General features: G+C 40.3%; 2 protein-coding genes across 5 annotated transcripts in view; one reads left to right on the top strand and one right to left on the bottom strand.

The window, feature by feature from the left end:
• Positions 1-20,136, bottom strand: part of LOC106094472 (tRNA dimethylallyltransferase) — a 583,702-nt gene that overhangs the window by 402,684 nt on the left and 160,882 nt on the right. The gene's annotated exons all lie outside the window — the stretch shown is intronic.
• LOC106094480 (uncharacterized) lies at positions 17,980-18,726 on the top strand. Its single transcript, XM_013261709.2, has one exon. It carries the CDS (start codon positions 18,026-18,028, stop codon positions 18,656-18,658), a length of 633 nt encoding a protein of 210 aa, XP_013117163.2. The 5' UTR covers positions 17,980-18,025; the 3' UTR covers positions 18,659-18,726.

Raw genomic sequence — 20,136 nt, 5'->3', positions numbered from 1 at the left:
TGTGATTGAATCCTGGCGAAAACATTTGAAAAAAAAATTGAGCTATAATTACCTCCTCCTAATACTGGCCGCATTTGTGAGGTACTATGCCATGCAAAAATTTCTTCCCGAAAGAGGTGTCTTACTGCGACTTGCCGTTCGGACTCTCCTTTAAAAAGAAGGCCCCTTATCACTGAGCTTAAAACTTGAATCGAACTTCACTCATTGATATGTGAGAAGTTTGTCTCTGTTACCAAATGGAATGTTCACGAGCAAATTTGTATTTGTTTTTCTTAACACCTGAACCATATATGTTTCGGTTCGGCCCAAATTTTGCATATCTTTCCATTATATAAAAACTAGCATACCGGGGTACCGCTTCGCTAGCCCCGTTTTAGAAACCCCCTATTTAGTGTAGGATTTCCAAAAATCTAGGTAGTCACTCAGTTTTTAAGATTATGAAATTCTGTAATAATTCCGTATAAAATTTCAGAAATCTCTTCCCTTCTGTAAAGAAAGTACCAAATGGTACCAATTTTGGTACCAAAATTAACGTGTTGGGAAAAATTAATTTTGTCGTCCGTCATATATTTCAAAGTTTCGCCTATATGCAACATTTAAGACCTCTAGCTTCATCTATACCAATATTGGTACCAAATGGTACCAATATTGGTACCCAAATGTACAAATTGTAAAAATATCATAGTCACCCATCATATATTTCCTAGTTTTCAGAATTCTAGCCAATTTTCAGACTTCTAGCTCCATTTGTAAAGAAAGTATCCAATGGTACCAATTTTGGTACCAAAATGTACGAATTTTGAATAGATCATTTAGTTATCCATCATTAATTTCTTAGTTGTACCTACATGCCAAAGTACCAAATGGTACCATTATTGGTACCCAAATGTACGAATTGTAAAAATATCATTGTCACCCATCATATATTTCCTAGTTTTCAGACTTCCAGCCAATTTTCAGACTTCTAGCTCCATTTGTAAAGAAAGTACCAAATAGTACCAATTTTGGTACCAAAATGTACGAATTATGAGAAAATCATGTTGTCGTCCGACATATACTTCTAAGTTTTACCTATATGCCAAATTTCAGACCTCTAGCTCCATCTGTGAGGAGAGTACCAAATGGTACCACCATTGGTACCAAAATGTAAAAATTTTGAGTAGTTAATTAAGTCAACCCATCATATATTTCCAACTTGTACCTATATGCCAAATTTCAGACCTCCAGCTCCATCTGTAAAGAAAGTACCAAATGGTGCCAATGGCGGTACTAAACATACGTTTTCTTCGGTTACCGGTACTATTTTTATACCCACTACTAATCTTTATAAACCCCCCTACTAATCTAGTCATTCCATTTGTAACACCTCGAAAAAATTGTCTAAGACCCCATTAAGTATATATATTCTAGAACGTCTCGACATTCTGAGTCGATCTAGGGACTTCCGTCAGTTCGTCCGTCTACCGAAATCACGATAGTGGTCGAACACGTTAAGCTAACCGTTTGAAATGTTGCCGCCCAGATATTTAATATTGGTGTAAGTCGTCGGGGATTGCAAATGGGCCATATCGGTTCAGAATTAGATATAACTCCCGATTTGACTCCTTGAGCGCGCGGAAGCCGCAATTTTTGTCCGATTTGGCTTAAATTCCGCACGTAGTGTTCTGCTATGACTTCCAACAACTGTGCCAAGTACGGTCCGAACCGGTCTACAACCTGATATAGCTCCTAAAAAGCCGATATCCCGATTTGACTTCTTGAGCCCTTATGCCCTGCAACTCAATTCATTTTGGCATAACTTTAGCAGAATCCATGGTTGTGGGTTCGCAAGATTCGGCCCAACCAAATTTAGCTTTTGCGTGTTCCCTTTTTGTTTTTCACCGTCATCCTTTTGCATCAGATGTCTTTTATGGCTAGTTTCAAGATTTTACCTCTATCCATGCGCCCTGTACAAAGTTCACCCAATTCGTACCTTTTTGGTACTTTTTTAAGTACCCAAATGAACAAATTTCCAAAAACTCTTTTAGTCACCCAAATAAATTTGCCAAAGTGTACAAAAGATCCAAAATTCAAAGCTCTAGTTCAATTAACAAAAAAAGGTTCCAAATAGTACCAATTGTGGTACTAAAGTACTATTTCTCTCACTTCCAGTATGATTTTCCAAAATATTTTTACCAAAACTTATTTTTTTGAAATGCTCTTTTATATGAGCCCAAGAACATAATTTTAACCCTTTCCGGGCAAATATGTACCATTTCGCACTTTTTGGTACTTTTTAGTACCTAAATGTACTAATATCACGCTATTGCTTGTTGCTTTCTTTTTGGTTTTTCACCGTCATCCTTTTGCATCACATGTCTCTTAAGTCAAATTTCTAAATTCTACCTCTATCCATGCGCCCTGTACAAAGTTCTCCCATTTCGTAAATTTTTGGTACTTTTTTAAGTATCCAAATGAACAAATGAAAAAATTTTCAAATTTTTATTTTTTTGAAATGCTCTTTTATATGAGCCCAAAAACATAATTCTAGCCCTTTTCGGGCAAATATGTACCATTTCGCACTTTTTGGTACTTTTTAGTAACCTAAACTTACTAATATTACCAAATCCAGGTATCGTGCGGAAAGTCTCAGCGAGAGGCCAGATGGCACTGGTTCTTGCACTAATACTGAGTGCCTATGATGCTCGATATGACAAGGCGGGTTATTGGCACCTTTAAATAACCAATGGCCACCCTGTTTCCGCGACGATCGGTCCTTCGGACCGGAACAAGTTTGCTCTCCTATAGGAGCTTGACGAGGATCTCCACTTCCACATAATAATGTGGCTACCACAATAAAAACCAAATCCAGCCTTGTGCCCGTGCTTTTGACCCATAATCAACATTCTTGCAAAATTTCATGATTCTAGCTTTAGCCGTTTGAGCTGGGCGATGATTAGTCAGTCAGTCATTCAGTTCGTCACGCAGCTCCTTTATGCATATAGACGAAATTGTTGCGCTTTGTTTGTCTGTCTGTTCCATAAAGGCTCAAAAATTGATTTTCCGATTTTCATGAAATTTTGAGATGGTACAGTTTGAGCCCTCGGTGAAAACAGGGTACTACGATTTTTGATATCCAAAGGGGGAGGCCTCTCCCCTTTACCCCAATTTTCAAATACGTCAGATCTCTCAGTTGGGGTCACCGACTCAAGCGAAATTTTGTATGCCACCTTATGGTACCCCAAAAAAACGAAATTAGTATACAATTTCGAGGTCAATAACTTGGGGGGACGCCCCATCCCAAAACTCACCCGAACGGACATGTTTACCGATTGCGACAATATGGGTATCAAATGAAAGGTATTTAAGAGTAGAGTGCGAACTTGGTATAAAAATTTCACCCTAAGTGTTCAGGGGGTCCCCACCCCCAAAAAAGAACCCAACGGGACACTTTCAACGCTTTGGGCAATATGGGTATCAAATGAAAGGTATTTAAGAGTAGAGTAAGAATCTGACATAAAAATTTAATCCTTAGTGTCGGAGCCTCACCACCCCCCAAAATACCCCAGCAGCGCATATTTACCAATTGCAATAATATGAATATCAAATGAAATGTATTTAAAAGTAGAGTAAGACTATGATATAAAAATGTATTACTTGGTGCCTGAGGGGCCTCCTTCCTCCCAAAACCCCTCAAGAGGACATATTTACAGATTGGGACAATATGGGTATCAAACGAAAGGTATTTGGAAGTCGATTACGTCTTTGTTATAAGAATTTGGTTCAAGGTGTTTACGGGCCCTCCCCAACCTTAAAAACCCCCAAAACGCGCATGAATGTCCAACGCCACAAAATGGGTATCAAATGAAAGTTCTTTGGGAGTTGACTACGAATCTGTTATACACATTTGGTACAGAGTTCGTACATCCGTACTTAAAGCATTTTTACTTGTAAGTATTAAAAAAAGAATATTCAAGCAAAAAAAAAAAATTGTATTATAGTTAGTTGCCCATGATTCTTGACCACTGTGCTTCGCTTTAGGGTATTGCAGATAATTCGTTTTAACTTCTCACGATTTGTAAGCAGACATAATGACAATACTATTTTCATTATGAAGAGCATATAACAGATATTTTAAATACAAATTTTTGTGGGCTAAAATTTCAGTTTGCATGCCTTTGTGTATGTGTGATTATGTTATCTCGCACTGCATGGCCCCAACTAATGATAATGGCGAACAACAATGTTGCCCTGAGTTGTGGCTACAAAAAACACACAAAATTTTTGAGAAAAAGTAGCCTACAGAACAAAATAACAAAAAAAAAACCAAACCAAAACGCATCAAACTGTCAAAGTGAAATTATCTCATTTATTATGAGCCTCGGGCTAACTACTACGGGTCAGCGGCCTAAAGAGGTCCTTCAACCATATCACAACAAACCGCATATGGGAATTTATATGCGTGTGTGTGTGTGCGTTAAGTAAACTTATGCTGCCGCCACATTAGCGTCAATGAGCTAACAACACCAACTAAATCGTTGCAAAACGCAATCCATAAATAATGGCTATCCCTTTCACAGAATCCAAAAGTGATGACAACACTGCCATGCGAATTGATGGCAACGTCATCGGAAGGCAAGTTGTTAACTATGCATTTAATGAAGATAATAAAAATGTCCACCATCTGAAATCGGAACACATTTGGCATTTATGTCGTTTGATGCAAATTGCACTAATTTTGAATTTACTCTTAATTAAGGTAACTTAGGGTGTTCGATAAATGACGTGGCGGGAGATAAAAAGGAAAAAAACGTAAGAATATACAAGTGAAAGCGTGCTAAGTTCGGCCGGGCCGATTCTTATATACCCTCCACCATGCATCTCATTTGTCAAGTTCTTTGTCCGGTATCTGGTTATAGGCAAACCAAGGATAGTGGATAAGAATTGCTATGCTATTTCAGCTATTATGAACCGATTGGGGTCATATTTGGTTTGGCTATTGGAGATCAATGTGGAATTCATTATGTAAAATTCCAGCCAAATTGGACAAGAATTTCAGCCAAATCGAACAAGAATTTCAGCCAAATCGGATAATAATTGTGTCCCCTAGCGGCTCAAGAAGTCAAGATACAGTTTATATGGGAGCTATATTAGGTAATGAACCGATTCGACCCAACCTTGGCACAGTTGTTGATAATCAGACCAAAACGCTTCATGCTAAAATTCAGCCAAATCGGATATTAATTGCGCCCTCTAGGGGCACAAGAAGTAAAGATCGGAAATCGGTTTATATGGGAGCTATATCACGATATGGACCGATTTGGACTATACTTGGCGTAGGTGTTAGAAGTTAGTACAAAAAACTTCGTACAAAATTTAAGCCAAATCGGATGGTAATTGCGCCCTCTAGCGGCTCAAGAAGTCAAGATCCAAAACCGGTTTATATGGGAGCTATATTAGGTTATGAACCGATTTTACCCATACTTTACGCAGTTGTTAGCAGTTAGTACAAAAAACTTCGTACAAAATTTCAGCCAAATCGGATAATAATTGCGTCCTCTAGCGGCTCAAGAAGTCAAGATCCCAGATCGGTTTATATGGGAGCTATATCAGTTTATGAAACGATTTGGACAATACTTAGCACAGTTGTTGGAAATCAAAATTAAACACATGTTGCAATATTTCAGCCAAATCGGATAATAACTGCTGCACCTAGTGGCTCAAGAAGTCAAGATCCGAAATCAGCTGTGAACCGATTTGGACCACTTTATACAAAATTTCAGCCAAATCGGATACTAATTGCCTCCTCTATCGGCTCCAAAAGTAAAGCTCCGACCAGTTGTTGATAATCAGACCGAAACGCAGAATTCAAAATTTCAGACACATCTGATAATATCGTCCTCTAGCGGATCAAGAAGTCAAGATCCCAGATGGGTTTATATGTGAACTACATCAGTTTAAAAACCGATTTGGACCATACTAGACAGAGTTGGTGCAAGTAAAAAAAAAAGCACTTGGTGCAATATTTCAGCCAAATCTGATAAGAAGTGCGCCCTCTAGTGACTCAAGAAGTCAAGATCCGATATCGGTTTATATGGCAGCTATGAACCGATTTGGACCATGCTTAGCACAGTTGTTGATGGTCAAACCAAAACACTTTATGCAAAATTTCAGTCAAATCGGATAATAATTGCACCCTCTATCGACTGAAGAAGTCAAGATGCGAAATCGGCTTATATGGAAGCTATATTGGATTATGAACCGATTAGACCCATATTAGACACAGTTCTTGATAATTAGACCAAAACGCTTCATGTAAAATTGCAGCCACATCTAATAATAATTGCGCCTTCTAGCGGCTGAAGAAGTCAAGATACCAGATGGGTTTATATGGAAGCTATATCAGTTTATGAACCGATTTGGGCCATACCAGACAGAGTTGGTGGAAGTCAAAATAAAACACTTGGTGCAATATTACAGCCAAATCTGATAAGAACTGCGCCTTCTAGTGACTCAAGAAGTCAAGACCCGATATCGGTTTATTTGGCAGCTATGAACCGATTTGGACCATGCTTAGCACAGTTGTTGATGGTCGAACCAAAACACTTTATGCAAAATTTCAGTCAAATCGGATAATAATTGCGCCCTCTATCGGCTGAAGAAGTCGAGATGCGAAATCGGTTTATATGGGAGCTATATTAGATTATGAACCGTTTAGACCCATATTTGGTACAGTTCTTGATAATCAGACCAAAACCCTTCATGTAAAATTGCAGCCACTTCTAATAATAATGGCGCCCTCTAGCGGCTCAAGAAGTCAAGATCCCAGATGGGTTTATATGTGAACTACATCAGTTTAAAAACCGATTTGGACCATACTAGACAGAGTTGGTGCAAGTAAAAAAAAAACACATGGTGCAATATTTCAGCCAAATCTGATAAGAAGTGCGCCCTCTAGTGACTCAAGAAGTCAAGACCCGATATCGGTTTATATGGCAGCTATGAACCGATTTGGACCATGCGTAGCACAGTTGTTGTTGGTCGAATCAAAACACTTAATGCTAAATTTCAGTCAAATCGGATAATAATTGCGCCCTCTATCGGCTGAAGAAGTCGAGATCCGAAATCGGTTTATATGAGAGCCACATTAGATTATGAACCGATTAGACCCATATTTGACACAGTTTTTGATAATTAGACTAAAACGCTTTATACAAAATTTCAGCCACATCTAATCATAATTGCGCCCTCTAGCGGCTGAAAAATTCAAGATCCTAGATCGGTTTATATGGGAACTACATCACTTTATGAACCGATTTATACCATGCTTGGCAGAGTTATTGGAAGTCAAAATAAAACACTTGGTACAATATTTCAGAAAAATCTGATAAGAACTGCGCCCTCTAGTGACTCTAGAAGTTAAGATCGGAGACCGGTTTATATGGGAGATACATCACTTTATGAACCGATTTGGACCAAGCTTGGCAAAGTTATTGGAAGTCAAAATAATACACTTGGTGCAATATTTCATAAAAATCTGATAAGAACTGCGCCCTCTAGTGACTCAAGAAGTCAAGATCCGATATCGGTTTATATGGCAGTTATGAACCGATTTTGACCATGCTTAGCACAGTTGTTGATGGTCGAACCAAAACACTTCATGCAAAATTTCAGTCAAATCGGATAATAATTGCGCCCTCTATCGGCTGAAGAAGTCGAGAGCCGAAATCAATTTTCAACCGATTTGACCTATATTTAACACAGTTCTTGATAATCAGACCAAAACGCTTCATGTTAAATTTCAGCCACATCTAATCATAATTGCGCCCTCTAGCGGCTCAAGAAGTCAAGATCCCAGATGGGTTTATATGGGAACTACATCAGTTTAAAAACCGATTTGGACCATACTAGGCAGAGTTATTGGAAGTCCAAATAAAACACTTGGTGCAATATTTCAGAAAAATCTGATAAGAACTGCCCCCTCTCGTGACTCAAGAAGTCAAGACCCGATATCGGTTTATATGGCAGCTATGAACCGATTTGAATCATGCTTAGCATAGTTGTTGTTGGTCGAATCAAAACACTTAATGCAAAATCTCAGTCAAATCGGATAATAATTGCGCCCTCTATCGACTGAAGAAGTCAAGATGCGAAATCGGCTTATATGGGAGCTATATTAGATTATGAACCGATTAGACCCATATTTGACACAGTTCTTGATAATCAGACCAAAACGCTTCATGTAAAATTGCAGCCACATCTAATCATAATTGCGCCTTCTAGCGGCTCAAGAAGTCAAGATACAAGATCGGATTATATGAGAGCTATATCAGGCTATTAGCCGATTTGTACCATACTTGGCGTAAATGTTAAAAGTTTGAATAAAATACTTCGTGTAAAATTTGAGACAAATCGGATAATAATTGCGCCCTCTAGCGGCTCAAGAAGTCAAGACCCGCAATCAGTATATATGGAAGCTATTTCAGGTTATGAACCGTTTTGGACTATACTTAGCGTAGTTGTTAGAAAATAGATAAAACACTTTATGATAAATATCAGCCAAATCCGAAAGTAATTGCGCCCCCTAGCGGCTCAGGAAGTGAACATCCGAGATGGGCTTACAACACGCTGGGGATGTCCCCTATCTATGCAGTGCACTGCGTTGGAGAGGATAGTTAAGGATAGAAGGGGGGAAATAGGGAGTAGTGTTCACTTACAGTTGTTTTGAATTTCTGGATGCCGTAAGTAGCGGAAAAAAAACATCCGCCGGAAGTCGATTCCACATACGAACCGCCCGTGCGAAAAAAGAATTCTCTGGGTAGTACATTGTCCGATCAGCTGGCCAATTGATTACAAACCAGTGTGCGCTTCTAGAAAATCTTGTATTTTTTAGAAACAACCTCAAGTTAAGAATCAGAAGACTGATTTCCGAAGAACATGCACCGTGGAAGAATCGAAAGAAGAGCGCCACACAATCCACATTTCGACGATGTTCAAGGGAAACAATAGAGTTGGATACCCAACCATCTCCAATCAACACCAACGCCCGCCTCAGAACACAGTCAAGCCGCTCCAAAAATGATTTTGGAGCTCCGGCCTATATATGCGAGTTATATTCCATCTTCAACCTGATATGTGTACGTAGAGTAGATATTAAGAAGATCAGCGGGAGCGAAATATTTCTTACACTGCCTAAGAAAGCCCAAGCACTTAAATATGCTTCTTTCGACACTTCGAATACATGTTTTGACCAAAGGACATCACATTGAATCCTCATGCCCAAAACATGACGAACCTCTGACTGCTTGATGTCTACACCGTAAGGTGTCAGTGAATCGTTTGTGGGACAACAAAGAGCACTGCGTTTTGGGTACATTAAAATCTACTCTGATCATTCGACCCACCGTTTAGAAATAGGCAGCAAATCCTGGCAGAGTGTTACGTCCATAATCCGCCTCCCGTCTTCAATCTTTTGAAGACTCGGCCTATGGTCAAATGAAAATGAATGACAGAGGTTGCGGTCATTCGCGAACGAGTAGATCGGATTTGAAGTCAGACCCAGTAGATCCTCAATGAAATTAAAAAAACGAGAGGAAGAAAGGACAGAGCCTTGTGGTACTCCTGCGGAGCTATATCAGGTCAAATGAAAATGAAGGACAGAGGTTGCGGTCATTCGCGAACGAGTAGATCGGATTCGAACTCAGACCCAGTAGATCGTCAATGAAATTAAGAAAAAGAGAGGAAGAAAGGACAGAGCCTTGTGGTACTCCTGCGGAGCTATATCAGGTCAAATGAAAATGAAGGACAGAGGTTGCGGTCATTCGCGAACGAGTGGATCGTGTTCGAAATTCAGACCCAGTAGATCGTCAATGAAATTAAGAAAAAGAGAGGAAGAAAGGACAGAGGCTTGTGGTACTCCTGCGGAGCTATTTCAGGTCAAATGAAAATGAATGACAGAGGTTGCGGTCATTCGCGAACGAGTAGATCGGATTCGAAGTCAGATCCAGTAGATCGTCAATGAAATTAGGAAAAAGAGAGGAAGAAAGGACAGAGCCTTGTGGTACTCCTGCGGAACTATATCAGGTTATGAACCGATTTGGACTACACTTGGCACAGTTGTTGGAAGTCAAAATTAAACACTTGGTGCGAAACTTCAGCCAAATCGGATAAGAATTGCGCTCTCTAGTGATATCAAGAACCGATATCACTTATATGGCAGCTATACCAAAACATGGACCCATCTGGCCCATTTACAATCCCAACCGATCTGCACTAATAAGAAGTATTTATGCAAAATTTCAAGTACCCAGCTTTACTTCTTCGAATGTTAGCGAGCTTTTGACAGACACACAGTTAGACGGACGAACGTAAAGGCGGACAGAAGTGCGGACATGGCTAAATCCATTCAGAATGTCAAGACGATCAAGAATATATTGGGTTGCCCAAAAAGTAATTGCGGATTTTTCATATAGTCGGCGATGACAAATTTTTTCACAGCTTGTGACTCTGTAATTGCATTCTTTCTTCTGTCAGTTATCAGCTGTTGTTTTTAGCTTGCTTTAGAAAAAAAGCGTAAAAAAAGTATATTTGATTAAAGTTCATTCTAAGTTTCATAAAAAATGCATTTACTTTGTTTTAAAAAATCCGCAATTACTTTTTGGGCAACCCAATACATACTTCTTTGGGTCTCAGATCAATATTTCGATGTGTTACAAACGGAATGATGAAATTAGTATACCCCATCCAATGGGGGTATTGAATTACATTTTTTTACCCATTTTTGATTTTGAATCACACTGTGGTAATGAGTACATCGAGGAAATAGAGACTGTAGAACATATGCTGTGTTTGCACTGGCAGTCAGAAGGAGTTCAACTTTAGATTCTCATTTCTTTCAGAACATGTCTGGTTTAGTAAATGTGATTCGCCAAAGTTGTTGGGCTTTTAAAAGCGATTTAGATGATTCAACGAGAGAAACTAGAAAACATTTTCCTTCCCCTGTACCTGTGATATTACAATGGACTACCGGTCTAAAAGAGTCTCATGGCAGACTGCGACCTATACCTAATCGATTTCGATTAAAAATTCGGGGGTTGTGTTTTTGTCGTTTGGACCGATATTAGATCTTGTGCCAATACTTTTATCCAACTTCACAGAAAATTGTTGTTAATTTATGACTCGATCTCGCAGGAATTTGTATTGGGTTGCCCAAAAAGTAATTGCGGATTTTTTAAAAGAATGTAAATGCATTTTTAATAATACTTAGAATGAACTTTAATCAAATATACTTTTTTTACACTTTTTTTCTAAAGCAAGCTAAAAGTAACAGCTGATAACTAACAGAAGAAAGAATGCAATTACAGAGTCACAAGCTGTGAAAAAATTTGTCAACGCCGACTATATGAAAAATCCGCAATTACTTTTTGGGCAACCCAGTATTATAACCCTCAAAATCCAGCAGTATGTAGGCCAGATCGCATCATGTTTGGATAATGCTTTCCCAAAGACGGTACCCCGACTTAAGCTCTTAGACCAATTTAAGGTGTCTTTATTACCTCTTGTCGATAAATTTTGAATTGTAAGTAATTTGAATTAACCGTAATGGAATGTTCAGGGGAAAATTAATGACATTTTGGAAATAGTTTTGGTTTTGGCCCATTAAAGGCATAGCTTCAAGGTCTCTACAATTCAAATGTATGGGTAAAGAATTTGGCAAGCTTTAGACAAAACTGAGACTCCCACAAGATGTTCAAATATTCGATTTTGTATAATAATTATTATTTAATGACAATATAAATCTTCGACACACAATAACCATAAATAATGAAGCCCTTTCTATTTTATTTAAAAATCACAAAATATTTAGAAAAAAATATCAAATTTCATATGCATTCTCTCCAATAATTTTTTCATTTCCATTTAAGGCGAAATAAACTATGGCTGTATCAACTCCAGACCATAAATAAATATGAAATTAATTCCAGTGGTCATTGACCCCAAGTGGTTTCTTTGTGGCTAGAAGCTTAATTTCTGTCTGTTTATTTAGCCGTCCGTCTGTGTGTCCATTCGTTTGTCTGCACGACCGCCTCTGTCCATGTGGCGGCTGCTGCTGTTGAGGGGTTAGACAAATGCCAGACCCCTCTCATTTTTTTGCTTAATAATTAATCTTGTATTGTTATAAATAGAAAGACAATTGTTCCATAACAAAAACGCAAAGAATGAAAGAAAGGCGGTCGTTTTTTTTTTGCAATAGCAGCCAGAGCAGCTAAAAAAGATTGAAAAACCAACATACCAACAACATGAAGAGCAGCAATGAAAACCAGAAACATATAAATTGCATGTTCAAGATCACTGAGGAAATATCATCAACTGTCTGACTGAATCGGCCACTGCAAGTTGTATTGCCATGTGTGTTTTGGCGTTTCGGGAAAGCCCTTACTTTAGATGATCATATAGTGGCATTCGTTTAATTTTTATACCATCCATCATAGGATGGGGGTATACTAATTTCGTCACTCTGTTTGTGAATCTGAGACCCCATAAAATATATATATCCTTGATCGTCATGTCATTTAAAGCCGATCTAGCCACGTCCGTCCGTCTGTCCGTCCGTCCGTTCTGTCGAAAGCACGCTAATTTCGAAGGAGTAAAGCTACCGGCTTGAAATTTTGCAAAAATACTTTTTATTAGTGTAGGTCCGTTGGGATTGTAAATGGGCCAAATAGGTCCATATTTTTATATAGCTGCCATATAAACCGATCTTAGATCTTGACTTCTTGAGCCTCTAGAGGGCGCAATTTTCATCCGATTTGACTGAAATTTTGCACGTAGTGTTTTGGTACAACTTCCAACAACTGTGTTAAGTATGATTCAAATCGGTTCATGATCTGGTAAAGGGTGATTTTTTTGAGGTTATGATTTTCATGCATTAGTATTTGACAGATCACGTGAGATTTCAGACATGGTGTCAAAGAGAAAGATGCTCAGTATGCTTTGACATTTCATCATGAATAGACTTACTAACGAGCAACGCTTGCAAATCATTGAATTTTATTACCAAAATCAGTGTTCGGTTCGAAATGTGTTCATTCACCGTAACGTTGCGTCCAACAGCATCTTTGAAAAAATACGGTCCAATGATTCCACCAGCGTACAAACCACACCAAACAGTGAATTTTTCGGGATGCATGGGCAGTTCTCGAACGGCTTCTGGTTGCTCTTCACTCCAAATGCGGCAATTTTGCTTATTTACGTAGCCATTCAACCAGAAATGAGCCTCATCGCTGAACAAAATTTGTCAAAATTTGAACACATTTCGAACCGAACACTGATTTTGGTAATAAAATTCAATGATTTGCAAGCGTTGCTCGTTAGTAAGTCTATTCACGATGAAATGTCAAAGCATACTGAGCATCTTTCTCTTTGACACCATGTCTGAAATCCCACGTGATCTGTCAAATACTAATGCATGAAAATCCTAACCTCAAAAAAATCACCCTTTTTAACTTTCAAATAAACTTTTTATTAGTGTAGGTCGGTTGGGATTGTAAATGGGCCAAATAGGTCCATGTTTTGATATAGCTGCCATATAAACCGATCTTGGGTCTTGACTTGACTTGACTTCTAGAGGACGCAATTCTTATCTGATTTGACTAAGATTTTGCACGTAGTGTTTTGGTATAACTTCCAACAACTGCGTTTAGTATGATTTGAATCAGTTCATAATCTGGTATTACTGTCATATAAAACGATCTTGGATCTTGACTTCTTGAGCCTCTAGAGGGCGCAATTCTTATCTGAATTGACTGAAATTTTGCACGTGGTGTTTTGGTATCACTTCCAACAACTGCGCTAAGTATGGTTAATCGGTCCATGTTTTGATATAGCTGCCATATAAACCGATCAGGGATTTTAAATTTTTCAGCCTCTAGAGGGCCTCCAATAACTGTGCTAAGTATGGCGTAAATCGGTACATAACCTGATATAGCTGCCATATAAACCGATTTGGGATCTTGACTTCTAGAGCCTCTAGAGGGCGCAATTCTCATCCGATTTGGAAGAAATTTTGTACAATGGCTTTTCAACTTTACTTTACTTTACTTACTTACTTTACTTTAATTGGCTACGACAGAATATTTGTTCCACTAGCCGAACGTTCCAAGCGCCTCGTTCCAAGCACCTCGATCTTCTGCGCTCATGCTAAAATATCTGACACCAAGTTTCAAGGTGTCTCCCACAACTTGATCTTTCCATCGGGCTTTTGGTCTTCCCGGTTTGCGTGTACCACCGTGTTTGCCTTCAAAAGACTTCTTTCTTGGAGCTTCTTCATCCATTCTGACAACATGACCTAGCCAACGCAACCGTTGTATTTTGATGCGTGAAACTGTGATATCGTCGTCATACAGCTCGTGGTTCATACGTCGTCTATATTCTCCGTTAACGCAAACTGGTCCATATATTTTACAAAGAATCTTTCTCTCAAATACTCCAAGCACTGCCTCATCTGCTTTCACAAGTACCCATGCTTCAGAACCATATAACAGCACGGGTAGTATCAGTGTCTTGTAAAGTGTAGTCTTCGTCTGTCGAGAGATGGCCTTGTTTCTAAACTGCTTACTTAGTCCAAAGTAGCATCTGTTTGCCAGTATTATTTTTCGCCAAATCGAAAAACTGGTGTCATTCGTTTCGGTTACGGCGGTGCATAGGTAGATAAAGTTACTGACTGTCTCAAAGTTGTGGTTCCCAACGTTCTCCATTTTCTTTATCTGCTCGGTTGTACAAGGCTTTTTGGGAGCTAAAACCATCCATTTCGTCTCATCTCCAGACCCATTTTCACTGACTCTCTTTCGATTCTTTCAAGGGCTGCAGTTACTACTTCCGGTGACCGATCTATGATATCAATGTCGTCGGCATAGGCGAGTAGCATGTGTTCTCTTGTGATAAGTGTGCCTTATCTATTCACATCTGCATCTCGTAAAATCTTCTCCAGCAGGATGTTAAAGACATCACACGATAGGCTGTCTCCTTGTCTGAAACCTCGTTTGGTATTAAATGGTTCGGAGAGATTCTTTCCTATTCTTACTGAGAAACGCGTATCAGCAAATATCATCCCGCAGAGTCTCATTAATTTTGCAGGGATACCAAACTCAGACATGGCTTGAAATACCTTTGAACGTAAAGGGGGTATCGAAGGCGGCTTTGTAGTCAACGAAGAGATGGTAGGTCGTTCTCGGGTCTTTTCCAGGATTTGGCGCAGTGTGAATATCTGGTCTAGGGTGGATTTACCAGCCGCATTGACAGGGCCCAATTATCTCATTGACTTTAGGTTTTAATCTTTCACACAGTACGCTCGAGAGTATCTTGTATGCGATGGGGTGGAGACTTATTCCTCTGTAGTTGGCACATTCCGTCTTGTCTCCTTTCTTGTGTACGGCACATAGTATGCTGAGGTTCCAATCATCGGGTATGCGTTCTTCTAGCCAGATTGCGCAGATAAGCTGATGCATACGCCTTATCAGCGTTTCGCCTCCGGTCTTCAATAGTTCAGCGAGTAACCCGTCGGCTGCTGCTGCCTTGTTGTTCTTTAGTCGGGTCACTGCTACTGGGACCTCATTCTAACTAGGAGGTAAACATTCTATACCATCATCATTCTGCGGTATCCTCTTCGCTGCCAACATCGGACACTAGCAGTTGGGTAAAATGTTCTTTCCATATCCTCAGCATGTTATCTGTGCCAGTTACCAGATTTCCTCCTTTGTCTCTGCAGGAGGATGTGCCTGCACCAAAGCCATCGGTTTGATGTTTAATTCTTTGGTAGAATTCGCGGACTTCATTCTGACTCCTGTACATCTCAATTCGCTCACACTCACGTCTTTCCATTTCCTTTTTCTTTCTGTGGAATAGACGTTTCTCCTCTCTCCTTTTCTCCCGATACCTCTCTTTCATCTGGCGCGTTGCTACTGATTGCATGGTTGCTCTATATGCCGCATTCTTGGCTTCAGTAGCATCTCGACACTCTTGGTCGTACCATGGGTTTCTTGGAGGAGGCTTGGTCTGCTCGTCTTTGTCTTCCGTCGGGGAATGGGTACAAATAAGGCTGATGTTGAAGAATTTGGATTTAATACGGATTGTGGCTAGCCTCTCATCCACCGGAGTAAAGCTGGAGACAAGGTTTTTCAAACAAATTCAAATCCACAGCCGAATTCATGCCTCGTGTTATGGCAGCTATAGTATAGTTCGTCACCGTTTGGTGTTGTTATGACGCCATTCCCAGTCCATCGCACTTCCTGTCAGGCGGTAATATTTGCCTTGTACTTCTCTAATACATCCGCCAGCGCATATGATGCACCTTTTCTATAAAGAGTGCGGACATTCCAGGTGCAGATCCGGAAATCATGGTCCTTTTTTCGTTTGCGTGGGTCGTCTACGTTGGGGGGTCCGTTTTTACCGTTTTCCGGGGGCGGGTTACTGGCCCAGCGCCCCAACCGCATGGGTTTTGTGGGATTGCACACGTATCCCTCGTTGTGGCGAGCCGCTTGCTCAAAGATCCGACGCTCGTCGGCAGCCGCACCTAATCTGTGAACAGACGCTGATGTTGGCCATTGGTTATTTTAAGGCGCCAATAACCCGCCTTGTCATCTTGAGTATCAATGGCACTCAGTATTTAATTAAGAGCCAGTGCCACCTGACTCTTCACTGAGACTCAGACAATGCCATTAAGGGTCCGACTTGATTGTGTTAAAGGCACATTTGCTGTCCAATATGCCGCCCTATATCCGGACCAATTATGGTCCCAATCGGAACATTCGCTCCATGCTCATACTGAATACGATCCAATTAGTTGTTATACCTTCCATTACATGATGGGGGTACACTAATTTCGTCATTCCGCTTGTAACACCTCGAAATATTGGTCTAAGACCCCATAGAGCCTATATGTTTTTGCTAACTATGACATTTTAAGTCGAACTAGCCATGTAAGGCTAGGCGCTTGAAATTTTGTACATGTTGTTGTTGTAGTTATATTTTTATGTGGAGGTGGCGATCCTCGTCAAACTCCTGTAGGTGAGCCAGCTCGTTCCGATCCAAAGGACCGATTGGCGTGGAAACAGGGCGACCATTGATTACTTAAAAGCGCCAATAACTCGCTTTTTCATATCGAGCATCATAGGCACTCAGTATTTGTGCAAGAACCGCTGCGGCTATTCCGCACGGAGCATTCCACTATCCGCAACCTGTGGATCAGCACGGTAGCTCGCAGCTAAGCTTCTCGTGACAGCAATCAACACCACACAGATCAGACCTCAATGTTCCAGCCTGTGTGTTGCTTACTTCTATCCCGTGCCGGGATACAAGTACTTACCATAAGTGTAAGTCGGGGGAGATGGACCATATAGGTCCATGTTTTGATGTTGCTCCCATATAAACCAATCTCCCGATTATACTTCTTAACCTTCTAGAGGGCGTAATTCTTATCCGATTTGAAATTTTGCACAATAACTTCTTCTACGGCCTCCAACATACTTGCTGAGTATGGTCTGAATGGGTCCAAAACCCGATAAAGCGGCCATGTAAAACCATCTACCGATGAAATTTTTTGAGCCTCTAGAGGGCGAAACTCTTATCCGCTCGACCGAACTTAATATGTGTTTAGTTTTTAAAGACTCTAGCGCGATTTCAACTGACTGACGAATATCACATCAAGATATATCCACTTTAAAGGGTCGAAATGGATATTTCAAGTCTTGAAAAACGGAATGACGCTCAGATTAGCAGTGCGGCAGTTGTGGGTTCAACTTCTACCAGTGGTGTGTTTGTACCGCTACTGTTGTATCAGAATTGACAAAATTTGTCTAATTTCCGACTTCCTAAGCCACCCTTATAGTTTGTATTTTCCTTAACAAAGCAATTTATCTTTGAAAAAAGTTTCTAAATTGTCAATCGTGTGTTTGAGAAAAATTTAATTTTTTGTACAGCAAAATCTAAAAAATTTTATGTTTTTTGGTTTTAACTCAGAAACTAAAAGTCCTTCGAAATTCAATTCAAAATGGTTGATGCCATTTTCAATGGCCTTGTGGTGGGTACCTCTAGCTATGCTTTGAGTCAACTTCAACCCTCGGAAAGTCCCTTCCTTTTCACCGCCTGTGCCATGGGCTTATGTCATGGTCTTCTCAGCCTTTATGGCAATATCATGGAGGGCTCCAGCAATAGCGAAAATGCAGCCACATATCCAGGCCCCAGCGATAGTATGGTGCGGAGATTACAAAGTCTCACGGAGAGCTGTGTGGAAATCGCAAGTGTTCCTCTTATCAATATGGACTTTTATCTAAGATCTCAGCAATCTTCTCCCCTGGCTATGGGTCATGGTCTCTTCGTTATACCTTTGATGGTGGACTTGTCATGGCAACTGTTCAGTGGAAATCAAAATGGAAATGGCACTGAAACTCTGAAGGAACTGAACACATTGGGTAATATTGTGTCGCTGGTATTTCTTTCGGTGAATGAGGGTAATTTGGCCTATGGTATAATGGCTGTGTCGGCTTTAATGGCCCAATATGGGCCCATGATAATGGAGAATTCGCTGAGGGGATCGGGTGCAAATACTGCTTTAATTGGATATTCATTATTTTTTGCCTTGATACCAGCTGCCCTTAGTGATGGGGGTCAACAGACGGCTTAAATACAGAAAAATTATTAAAATTTTTTGTAATGAAATAAAAATCCATTTTTAAAATTTCGATGCTAAAAGAGTCTTTCATTTGCTTTTATGGCAAGGTAGTCTAGGCGGTGAATACGTTACAACCCTGCAAGTCAGCTGTATCGACTGGTGTATTATGTTCTATGTTGCAAAGGGCAGGACGGTATACCATACGGGTCCTTGAGATGAGTTTTAGAAGTTGCGTTTGCTTCTAGAATATTTGCCGACTGAGTGAAGGAGCAAAAAGGTGATTTTCATACCGAACGCGGGGAAATCCATTAAATAGCTGCCTAAGGCCTACATGCCAATCAGCCTTTCATCTTTCCTCATAAAGATCCACAAGAGACTGATTGAAACGGGTGTTAGGGACAGCCTCGACTCTTCATTGATATGCGAATTACACTTAGGGTTGGTCGGTTTAGGGTGCCCTACATGATGTGGTTGGGTACAACGAAAGAAATTTGGGTGTGGGCGACTTCACTTTGGCGGCCTTCTTGGACAAAGCAAAGGGTTTAAATAACGTGAAGTTGGAGTCCCTAATGGACGCTCTGGTGGACATAAATATTGTTGTTGTTGTACACTGAGGCGAAAGCCTTTGACGATGAAGGAATCTATCGGGCCAATCCGGTACGTGCAAACGGCTGTCATGGGATTGCGGACTTAAATGTCCCCTTCTTTGTTAAATTTGGTTGATACGATAGTTGAAAGGCCGAATTATCAACGCATCATTGCTGGGGGATTTGATTGGGAAGATTAAAAAAATACCGCAGGTAGGGGTATAATCCCCTCTTTTACGGCTTTTGGTTATCAATCGAATTCAAAGGTCTTTCGAGAAAGAGTTCACACTCTCTCTTTCTCGCACTGCGGCACGCCGTTCGGACTCGGCTAGAAAATGGAGGCCCCTTATCATTGAGCTTAAACTTGAAACGCACAGCTCCATTGATATGTGAGAAGTTTGCCCCCATGGGTAAATTTGCATTTTCAAGCTGAAGAAGCTTAGCTTTTGGTTAAGAATCACGCCTCTGGAGATAGCAGCAACCCCCGCTTTTGTTGAATTGTTGCTAAAAAATATTGCTAACAAAATACCGCAGGGAGGGGTTTAATCCACTCTTTAGCGGCTTTTGATTATCAATTGGATTCAAAGGTCTTTCGAGAAAGAGAGGGTGAAGGTGAATGCCTATGTGGATAATGTAGTCATCCTGGTGAGTGACCGATACCTCTCGACTAATACGAACCACTTTTAGAGGGCATTGAGGCAGCTGCCTGCAAGAAGAGGAATAGCAGGCTTGGCATAAATCCTAGAAGAGTCAAGGTCAGTTTTTCTAGGATTTATGCCAAGCCTGTTATGCCTCTTCTTGCAGGCAGCTGCCTCAATGCCCTCTAAAAGTGGTTCGTATTAGTCGAGAGGTATCGGTCACTCACCAGGATGACTACATTATCCCCATAGGCATTCACCTTCA

This window comes from Stomoxys calcitrans, chromosome 4, assembly GCF_963082655.1.
Source record: "Stomoxys calcitrans chromosome 4, idStoCalc2.1, whole genome shotgun sequence".
Classification (NCBI taxonomy): domain Eukaryota; kingdom Metazoa; phylum Arthropoda; class Insecta; order Diptera; family Muscidae; genus Stomoxys; species Stomoxys calcitrans.
This window is presented reverse-complemented; position numbering and strand designations above follow the sequence as displayed.

Bases quoted from the DNA above. Each gene is read 5' to 3' on its own strand.
- LOC106094480 (XM_013261709.2), top strand. From the start codon at position 18,026: ATGGTTGATGCCATTTTCAATGGCCTTGTGGTGGGTACCTCTAGCTAT.